Source organism: Strongylocentrotus purpuratus, unplaced genomic scaffold (genome assembly GCF_000002235.5).
Source record: "Strongylocentrotus purpuratus isolate Spur 01 unplaced genomic scaffold, Spur_5.0 spur5_scaffold_6, whole genome shotgun sequence".
NCBI classification, from domain to species: Eukaryota; Metazoa; Echinodermata; class Echinoidea; order Camarodonta; family Strongylocentrotidae; genus Strongylocentrotus; species Strongylocentrotus purpuratus.
In genome coordinates this window covers 7262880-7274162 of record NW_022145612.1, presented here as the reverse complement: position 1 = coordinate 7274162, position 11283 = coordinate 7262880, and the positions used below count along the sequence as shown (strand labels likewise).

At 37.1% G+C, this 11283-nt stretch overlaps 1 protein-coding gene across 1 annotated transcript; it reads right to left on the bottom strand.

The window, feature by feature from the left end:
- Nucleotides 1-580: 580 nt before the first annotated feature.
- LOC753462 (scavenger receptor cysteine-rich type 1 protein M160) lies at nucleotides 581-9590 on the bottom strand. The gene is made up of 3 exons (XM_030973421.1): nucleotides 7625-9590; nucleotides 2694-3020; nucleotides 581-1977 (listed from the first exon to the last, which is right to left on the bottom strand). The coding sequence occupies exons 1-3, from the start codon at nucleotides 7701-7703 to the stop codon at nucleotides 1880-1882; spliced, it is 504 nt and encodes a 167-aa protein (XP_030829281.1). The 5' UTR covers nucleotides 7704-9590; the 3' UTR covers nucleotides 581-1879.
- Nucleotides 9591-11283: the final 1693 nt, after the last annotated feature.

The window sequence follows — 11283 nt, the reverse complement described above, 5'->3', positions numbered from 1 at the left end:
GCCCCTGCAACAATGGTTTCACGGTCGCTAGTATATCAATGGCACTAGATTCCAACAGGAACCGAACTACTAACTTCAACCATGGATATACTAGTTACCTATATCCATGCTTTGTCTATTCAAAACCCCTAACCCTATCTCAAACCAAACTGCAACCCTAACCAGACCCTATACTTTTTAAGAAATGAAGCCCGGAGCAATTATTGTAGTTGGAGCAAAATAATATCGGATCTCCAAACTAACTGCAATGATATTTAGGAAGCACTCTAGTATTACATCTACGAAGATTACTATTCAAATATCAATCTGAATATCTCTTTGTCTCCCTCTGTCTCTCTCTGTCTCTCTCTATCTCTCTCCGCCTCCTCCTCTCTCTCTCTCTCTCTCTCTCTCTCTTTCCTTCCGTGTGGACGCTTGTGTGTGTGTCATGATGTGAGAATTAACGATTTAAATAATTTTATTATTGAGGGGAACAGTAGTACGGAATTCGGGTAAAATAAAGGGTAGAGATAGGGATACACATCAAACAATATTACCTCCCCTCCCCCCAAACAAAATTAAAACAAATCAATCAATCAGGTGTCGGTGTAGTGCTGTTTCTATTTATTGGCTGATTTATTTTAAGGATCCATAAATTCAAGGATTTTAAGGATTTATTGATTGCAATCAATGTAATCTCTGCGTATATTAAAATATAAAAATGTGTCAGTTATACGGTAACACAATAAGATTGTATATCTAATACTCAATGAAAACCTACAGTGAACACCTGCCCATGCATATTCTAAACTATGTTCTTACACGTCTGAACTGATTTCTCTAATGCTAAAAATAGTTAAAAACTCACATTACTGAATTACATTCCTACCGTAGCTTAAACAAACGCACACCTCGACCCAACTTAGTCCGCCAAAACAATAGGCCTATGACATACACTTAAAGTGACTCGGTAACATTGTTGAAGTTTGATGAAAAAACTACGTAAATTTTGAAGAAATTTTACTTATTATATTACTTTTACTGTACTATCCCTCAGACATGCAAAGAATCCTGAAAAAAAAATCTCAAATCACAAAGATATTTATGGTTTTCTTTGATGTGCGACACCTTCTACCAGTAAATTCTCCCAACCATTTCCCCATGAAAATAAGACATAAGACCGGCTTGAAAAATCTTTCAAAACTTAATTGTCTGGAATGGTATATAGAATCAATTCATTGCTTTGTGATGATTTACATTCACCTTAATGGTAACTTAATTGTAATACTATAGTTTGGAGAATTATGTAATCGATCAGATCAATTTTGCCCGATTGTTATCATTAATATTGGTCTATTTTTACTCAAACTTTCAGATTATCTTTAATTGTCCATCTAAAACTGAGGATATTAACTTAGCATCATTTTCTCTCATTTGAACAATATTACATAGTCCCTTTAATGTATGTCATTGGATAAAATACGATTATACAGTCACTTACATGTATGCCCACTTTTTTAACTGAGATGACTTGAAACTAGTGTAACCCCTCCCTCAAGTATGACTATTTCCATTTAATTCTCAATACCCTACAAGCAATAGCATATCACGTCATTCAAAGATTCTAAAGAATATATATAAAATATCACGATTAAAACATTTCCGGGTCAAGAACCCATAGCCTGCCACCAGCGTTTACTGTGAGTATTATTAAGTTTCCGTATCAAATTGAACATCTCACATTATTCTCTCAAAATTAAAATTGAATTATAATGTTTAGAATAATTTGATGTTAACTCATAATTTTCGGAGAATTATCGAATATAATTAGTGATATTTATCCAGGCTGAATTATTTTCTCGGTCAGATTTTTCGTCATCTGTTGTCAAAGTGAGGCTATCTACTTCTTGGTCCCCCGTAGGAGGTCAAGGAGAAGTTCGACTGCTCGAACTTTAAGCTTGAAGAGATCATCGTTGTCGCCTACCTCCTTCTTTTCGACTGTGTAAAACAACAAAGAGCGAAAACAACAATATATCAACCAAACAGCAGATAAATGCCAAACTTTTGCGTACGTCGTGCTATATAATCATACTGAATTCCCCAGACTGAATTCCAGTCAAAGTTCGCTCCCGGTTCATTAAACGGATGTGTCTCCAAGGGTCGATCTCTACACCTCGTAAAAATGACCATTTATAAACTATATAGACAAATAAAAAGAGTTTTGTGACTATGAAATTATGTTTTAGCTTTGAATTCATGACTGGACACATTTCCTTTATTAAGGTTATAATTATCAAGTTACGAAATGAGGAGGAAAAGAATATTAGACTTAGAGCATTAAACTTGTCGCTCATACATGAAAGTAAACCTCATGCGCACACAGGCACGTAAATCAACTACCGCCAGTAAGCAGTGAACACTATTGTGCTCTTATAGATAGTTACAACTGTCCTCGGAGTTGTCACGCAAATTGTCTGTATGAACTCAATTGTTTGTGTAGATTGTTACTTCAATTTTCCGTCTATTAGGTCATGCGCTACGACATCCCAGCCTGCTTTAGGGGGTTGCGTCTGAGGCCAGGGAATTTGCCTGGACCTGTGCAGTGTATGTACATGTCTGGATGTCCTTGAATGGCGCAAATCAAATAACGCCTCGTGTACACTTCGACTTAAACCTAATCCGCCTCTATGAAAATGAACCAATTTATATTTTACCTCCGCAAAGGACAGCAGCAACGTCCCCAGAGCAGCTAGATGTAGTCATTACCATCTCCCCGGAAAAACAACCTACGATGGTTTGTTCGTCGCCTGTGCAGCTTACGTTATCCATCCAGACTTTTTGATTGGGGTCCGAGTCGGGATCTACGAAGTCTGATGGGTTAAAGACATAACCGGTAGCAGCGAAGCCGAGCTGACGACACACTACAGTGGCGGCATTTGAGTTCCAGTAACCACTGGGACACACCTTGCCCCATTCTCCCTGGTAGTAGACCTCCAGAATTCCTCCGTTGGTGTTCATATCACCTTGATTATTTAGGCGAACTGGGTATCATGACAAATTGAGAGAAAAAATAGAATTTACGTGTTATATTTTTATAGGAGGAAAATCATGTTTGTACACTACATAATGAGACGGGTTAGAACATGTTAATAACAATAAATGGAATCTTTGGTCTGCAATCTACTAATTAAATTCCGTTGAAGGGATAGTTGAGTTTTGTTGCAGAGGGCTCTACACAAAATAATTTTTGGGTGAGATAATGGAAACTGAGTTTCAAATTTGAAGGAATATATACAATTTAAAGGACAAAATCATCTTTGTTTGATCGAAATCGGTTTAGAGACGACTGAAATATCCGTAAATATAACCATTTCTAATATTTGTGTTGCCCCACAAATATTCGGTAATTTTGAACCAGCCGTTGAAAAACGCCTTTTACGTTTTATTCCAGCCAATGCCAATAATTATTTATTTTTTATTTTTATTTATTTCACTTCTTTATTCAGGGTATTCTGTTCATTATACAAAAAAATAAAAACCTGGACTTCCACAGAGTCCTGATTTTAAAAACAGCACATGAAAAAATACATGAATTACAATTAGAACTGTAGAATATCGGATTATAAAACATTTAACACAATGTATGCATGGTTTAGATAATAATACAAATCAACTACTGAATAAATTGACCAAAAACATGGGAACACATTAACTGAGTATAATATACACAAAAGAACAACAGTTCATAAATGATAATTGTAAGCATTGTATGGAAATGAGTCAAGTAACATGACTAAAACTGAATAAACAATGATAAAATCAACTATGAAAATAAATTGAACAAAAACATAGGAATACATTAACTGAATATAATATTGCACAAAAGAACAACAGTTAATTAATGATAATTGTAAGCATTGTATGGTAATGAGTCAAGTAACATGACTAAAACTGAATAAACAATGATAAAATCAACTATGAAAATAAATTAAGCATTGTATGATAATGGAGTAAAGTAACATTTCAAAAACTGAATAGACAATAATAAAATCAACTATGAAAATAAATTAAACCAAAACATAGGAATACATTAACTGAATATAATATTTCACAAAAGAACAACAGTTAATTAATGATAATTGTAAGCATTGTAAAATGGAGTCAAGTAACATGATACAAACTGAATCATTATAGATCATGATAAAAATCAACTATGCAGAAGAACACCGTATCATGTAAGATTTTCGTTTAGAGCTCTCTTAAAGACTGCTAGGTTCTGTGCTTCTTTAAGTTCAAGTGGAAGCTCATTCCAAATTTCACTCCCTGAATAAATGAATGACTTCCTGTAAAATTCTGTTTTACATTTGGGCAATCGCAACATATTCTTAATATCTGTGTTGCGAGTTATTCGTTTTGAAACATCGTCGACGAGTATAAATCTGTCATGAACGATTCCGGGTGTTATTCTATTTACATATTTATACACTAAACAGCACATTGTTTTCCAGAACAACTTATCAAGAGTTGGCCAGCATAGTGACTGTAATACATCCAGGGACGGTATATCCCATGACTTATTTGATACTATGTAGGCAGCTCTTTTGTGTAATTTGTTTAAGGTATTGAAATTCCCGACACTTCTGCGCGGCCATACATTACAACAACAAAGAACATGGGGTATAATGTACCCCCAATATATATCAGATAATTGTTTAGTAGAAAAATATGTTTTTAATCTTCTTATTACACCTAGCTTTTGTTTCACCTTTATAGACACCTTTTCAGTATGTATCTTAAAGTCAAGGCTAGAATCTATGGTTACACCTAAACACCTAGATTCATCAACACATTCAACAGATTTACCTTTTAATGTAACATGCAACTTTAGATTTGAAAATCGATGTGATTTTTGTCTTGAGCCTATTAGCATGACTTTGGTTTTCTCTGGATTGGGGATCAGCTTGTTTCTGTCAACCCATTCATTTACTTCTTGCATTACATTGTTAAGCTGGATTTCAATATCTGTTGGATTGTTTCCATAAACGGATATTGTCGTGTCATCCGCGTACATATAAACATTCCCTTTACTTATATGCGTGGGAAGATCGTTTATCATGACTGTAAACAGGAGGGGCCCAAGGATTGAACTCTGAGCCACTCATGTGTTGACATTATATGCTTTTTGTTGGCTTTTACGTGTATTATTAATTAATTAATCAACGGTCACCGTATTTTTTAAAAGTGGAGCTGAATTGGTATGATCGTATTCAATCTAAATTCACACATTTTAGGGTCTAAAATTTCCTTCATAGCAACTTGAGGTTCTAAAAGGGCACTTGAAATATCATAAATAAAAATAGGAGCAATAACCATGCACTTTGAAGGCATTGTTGGTTTTAAACAAGAACTCAACTATATCCCTTTTAACAAGCGCGTAGCCAGGATTTCATTTTAGGGGGGCGGTAGTGAGCACGCGAAGCGTGCGAATCGTATACAGAGCGCGCGTAGCGCGCTCCTTAGGGGGTGGGTGCAGGGAGGGGGGAGTTTGACGTTTTGACGTTTTGACGCTTTGACGTTTCATTAAATTATTAGAGAAAGAAGACGATTCGTTGGATCGTTCTCGACTCTTAGTCCTTATCTAAATTCAGTTTCTTTTGACATTTCATTAGAGAAAGGAGACGATTCGTTGTACCGTTCTCGACTCTTAAAGGTACTATGTCCCTTTTGCAGCCAACCTCAAATTCTGTAGAACTTTGCAGGAATTATGAATATGTCATGTATGTCCTATCTGTAAAATTTAAACATTAGCAGTGTCCTCATATTCAAATTATGCAAGTAAACCCGTTTACTTGCTGGACTTCACTGTCAGACACTATTGAGTGACTGGCTGGCTTTTTTCATTCTTTGGTAATAACATACATGAAAAGAGTTGTAAAGGGTACATGAGCATTTGTCTACATCAATAACCCACTTCTTGTGATGACCAAGATTAAACTGATTGAATCTTTGCGCAGCATATAACGTATGACCATTCGGTACAATTGTCTGAAAATCAAGACTATACTTTTGGGCTCTATAGCCCTAAAGTCGATTTGACAACTAATAGTTGTTATTTTCCCACTTGAAGACATTTTCAAGCACCACCTTTTTTAGGAAAGTTCTAAATAAGTTTTATCTTTCAAATGCAGTTGGAATTTAACTTTTTCATTTTTTGGCCTGCAAATGGGACATACATGTAGTCCCTTTAATCCTTGTTTGAACCAAGTTCCCCTTCCTCCGCGCGTAGCGCGGAAGCTCTGACGATTTATTAGAATATTAAAGAAAGAAGACGATTCGTTGTACCATTCTCTTTTGACTCTTAATTCTTGTCTGAATTCAGTTCCCCCCCTCCCGCGCAAAGCGCGGAAGCTTTGACGTTTCATAAATTATTAGAGAAAGAAGACGATTCGTTGTACCGTTCTCGACTCTTAATCCTTTTTTTTCCTACGTCCTCTTCCTTTCTTCTTTTGTTCTCTCTTTTTTTATTTTGGCCGGCGTTTTTTTTAGGGGGCGACCGCCCCCACCGCCCCCTGGCTACGCGCCTGCCTTTTAACACGAGACTGGGTCTAAGCTCGCGTTCAACAAAGGACAATCAAGTCCTCTGACTAACTTCTTTTGTAGCCAAGCGTCGGGTTTAAATTTTTGTAGAAAATGGGACAAAGAGTACATTTTGCATCTGCTAGTTGAAGGGGAGAAATTAAAACTTGTCATCCCAGTAGACAGACAGCCCACGAAACTTAACGTTCCAAAGGGTACATGCGAGACCAGTCCGTCTCTCACACGGACACCCACGCAAACCAAAGCACCGCACACACAGGCCCGAATTCACAAAGGAGGTTTGTCGACAAACCTCCTAATTCGGGCCATAATATCTGCTCATGGATTGTTACTTTACACTCACTCTCTCCGTCCCTCTCTCCCTGGCCCTCTCTCTCTCTCTCTCTCTCTCTCTCTCTCTCTCTCTCTCTATCCCTTTCCTTCTGTCTCACACACATATACCTAATCATCTATTTTGTTCTGTTCTGGTTCATGCAACTTTCTTTTTCACATTTTTTGTTTATTTGTCCCTGGAGGGTGGTGTAATCTTTATAAGAATCATATGCATTGAAATATTCCTAAATCATTTGCGTGTAGGAGATCCTCAAAAAAAAAAAAACATTGCTAAAGTGTAGACCAAGAAAGAAAATTAGTTCTTAGTATGGGGGGGGGGGGGGGGTCGGAGATGATCGAAACCAAACTCCTCACAGCTAAGATCACGATACCTACAAAATCAGACAATACGGTAGAACTGTCTGAACTAACGATCCCCTATGCCGGCCATCTTTCTTGTGTGCCGTCTCCTAGCTCTCTTGTCAGCTATCGGTATACCTGGATGTCCCCGTTAGTCAGAATATGATTTTATTAGCAGAGCTTGCTAATTTGTAGACAATTATTTATATTTTATTTATGAAGGTAATGTTTCTAGCACTGGAATCAAGAATATTCTAGCTATTCTACCATACTACCATTCCGTAAAGGCCTAAATTTGGGCGTGGTCGAGAAAAGGTAAAAACGACCAATTACGAGATAAACGGAGATACAAGAGATACTTCAATTTTGTTGTTACCTTGTCCGTCGCTGATTGTTCCTCCCACGGTCCCAAAGAAGGCCACAAGAGCCAAACACACAGGAATTGCAATCTTCATGATGTCCGCTGTTTACCGCAGTTGAAGAGAGATGGTTACCAGATTGGTTAGAAGTGATACTGATCAAGATATATGTGGACTGATATGTATTTATACACACTCTATGACGCCTCCATTCAGCCCCGTCTCTATTTGTGTTGCTTATTCATTGAAACCAAAATCACAATTATATAATTTCTGTCAGATCAGCCTTGACGACAGATCGTTGGCTGCCGGAAGGAAAACCGTGAGAGCTAGTAATGTCGATGACAATAACATCAATTTTGTGGGCAGCCAACCCAATGCTCATTGTACGATGTAGCTCAACTGTAATAGCCCATGAAATATATATGGTACTATTCGATGTAGCGGACACATGGCAATCATATGGTAAATACAATGTAGATGATCATCAGTACCGGGTCTAATAAATTAAAGAAAACTTAATTTGAACCCGGGCCATAGGCTACTCTTTCTCTCTCTCTCTCTCTTGTCATTGCCCTTCTTTTCTCTCGCTTATTTCCTTCTTGCCACGGAGTATGTACATGTAATGTTCAAGTCCCTGCCTCGATCATAGAGAAAATAATTACTGATATCGCTGAAATATTTCTTTTCCTTCCCCCTTGTTCTTCATTTTCTTCTTCCTAGTAGTAGTTTGCTTAATTTCATGATTACTCTCTGTTTGCTAGGACCATCGGGTATAATAATCCGTCTGGGTGCCACAGGCCTGGGGTGCCATTAGCAACTTGAGATATTGTAAAATTGGCCTATTACTCACTGGAAGATGTTGCAATATTGCTTTCATTTTGACATTGTTCTGAACAATATTAAACATGCGCTATTTTTCTATGCAGAATCCTTCTGCAGACATCGTAAGGATTACGCACCTATAACATTATCACGGTAGACCCAAGAACGGATACTATAGCGCATTGAAAATGGACGGGCGGTTTCGGGCAGTTCAGTGAGTAAAAGGAGGGGGGTTTCGGGCGGTTAAGATGCTAATAAGTTAAGAGCGCTGGGCCGATATTGGAATTTTAGGATTTTTAAGATTATGATTATGATTATGATTGTTCCTCACACGGTCCCAAAGAAGGCCACAAGAGCCAAACACACAGGAATTACAATCTTCATGATGTCCGCTGTTTACCGCAGTTGAAGAGAGATGGCTACCAGATTGGTTAGAAGTGACCTGATACAGATCAAGATTATGTGGACTGATCTGTATTTATACACACTCTATGACGCCTCTATTCAGCCCCGTCTCTATTTGTGTTGCTTATTCATTGAAACCAAAATCACAATTATATAATTTCTGTCAGATCAGCCTTGACGACAGATCGTTGGCTGCCGGAAGGAAAACCGTGAGAGCTAGTAATGTCGATGACAATAACATCAATTTTGTGGGCAGCCAACCCAATGCTCATTGTACGATGTAGCTCAACTGTAATAGCCCATGAAATAATTATTTAAAAAAGTCTTTCATGTAAATCACTTTGCGGGACTTTTCTGATTTGATTCTAATCCTTTTTCAGTATTATAGTAGTACATTACCAATGATATTCATTAATACGGTTATATTCTATATGGATTCATTGTCCCGTAAGTGATGTCACTAATGTTTAAATAATAAATCCCTTCATACAGTTCTTTCTCCATTTCAATTTCATCGATATGTTACATCAGTCAGTATTCAAAGCACACCTCAAAACAAGGCAAACGTTGTATTTTTGCTTCTCATAAAGTTATTCTGAAATGGAAGAGATTAAGAGGCCGCTAAAATGAACCCATGCATAGAAAGTCGATTAATGATACTGAATTGTTTCATCTTTCGCCCATCAGAGTAAACTGGCGAAACAACTGAACAAAATGGCCCGAATTCACAAAGGAGGTTTGTCGACAAACCTAGGTTTATGTGCGTCATATGACGCGTTTTTACCAGGCTTGTAAAAAAAGCGTCGAAACGCGTCCTTCATGAATTCCGGCCAGTGTGTTTGTGTGCGTGGTTTTGCAAACTATTGTACCGGCGACAATCTGTGCCATGGGGGTCGATCGGGGGGGGGGGGGGGGGGGAGGATACAATTACATGTCACCGTTACAGTTATTTCAAACTTTCAAAGTTATACCACGTTATGTTGCTACACACACACACACACACACACACACACACACACACACTCTCTCTCTCACTTGTTATTCTGTTTCAGTCCGTTTATTTTCATTGGTGACAGGTTCATTTAATTTTTTTTATCAGCATTTAGTCAAGGTTTATCGATTTTTAACTTGCTACCACATTCTTTCCTTTCATGTAGGCATTTGCCTATTTCTTTCAGGAAAGTATAATAGTGTATAAACATTAATACGTTTGGTTTTTATCCCAAGAAATATTTGCATTTTTTATTAAGTAATTTTATTCATTGCTGCTGACTTAATTGCACCCATTCATGTTTCCCTTTTTCCTGTTATTCATTTTAAAGTTACTTTAAGATCGGAATACAGTTATAGTGCCATTTCACTAATGACCATGATAATGAATTCAATTAAGTCAGTACACGTAAGCAGGCGCGGATCCAGGATTTCTTGGGGGGCGGGGGGGCACATTTGAAATCAATTGTGTGCTGAAATGTGAAAATCGTGCCGGCCCTTTTCGAAAAATTGAAATAATCGCACACCCCCTTGAGCGCCAGGGGGGGGGGGGTACCATCTAAAAAAAAAAGGTAAAATTAACGTGTTTTTACACGTTTTTTTCTTCTCAGGGGGGGGGGGGGGGGGGGTCGCGGGTCCCCCTGGATTCGCCACTGCACGTAAGCCTATATCAACAAAATGCTTACACACTTTTGAACATAGGTGAGATGTCCCGTTTGTTCCTGAGGTGTGATGTTACACCCGCGTAGCTAGGATTTTATTTCAGGGGCGGTAGTGAGCACGCAGAGCGTGCGAACCAGCGGGGTGCAGTGAGCGCGGAAGCTTTGACGCTTCATTAAATTATTGGAGAAAGAAGACGATTCGTTGTACCGTTCTCGACTCTTAATCCTTGTCTGAATTTTCAAAAATAATATTTGATTCATTTTTATACAAGATTTCGATTTTTTAAGGATATCTTCATAAATATGCATCATATGCATGTGATACATAAATTGACGTTAAAATCAACCCATCACCAAACAATCAACATTTCATCATAAGATTTCCATAATTCCATAATTAGCAATTTATTATTTATTCATTTATTCGGTTTAAAAACATCAACAGGTAAAGTTCAGGAACTCATAATGGTTGATTTACAATGAAATTGGATAATGTAAAACAAAATTGATCCAAAATATAATAATAATATAAAATAATAATAATAAGTCTGTATAGCAATGATAATAATGCAATACATTATCGATACTTGTAAAATCCTATATTCATTCCACCTAACTTGAAATACATGTATATTATTTTCGATGCATGACTATATCTTTGTTTTGATTGTTAATTGTTTATTTCTGTTTACTGTCAACTCAAACATTATTTTATTGATTTTTGTATGAGTGTACTATGTTAAATGTCACAATACCATGTAACATTATGAATTTTCATTGTTTTAATGGACAAT

What these genes read in the sequence shown, in the direction of transcription:
- LOC753462 (XM_030973421.1), bottom strand. Translation starts at nt 7,703, where the DNA reads ATGAAGATTGCAATTCCTGTGTGTTTGGCTCTTGTGGCCTTCTTTGGG. An exon ending in AACAATCAGCGACGGACAAG is followed by an intron (nt 3,021 to 7,624) that starts GTAACAACAAAA and finishes CATGATACCCAG; the next exon opens with TTCGCCTAAATAATCAAGGT. An exon ending in TGCTGCTGTCCTTTGCGGAG is followed by an intron (nt 1,978 to 2,693) that starts GTAAAATATAAA and finishes TGTTTTACACAG; the next exon opens with TCGAAAAGAAGGAGGTAGGC.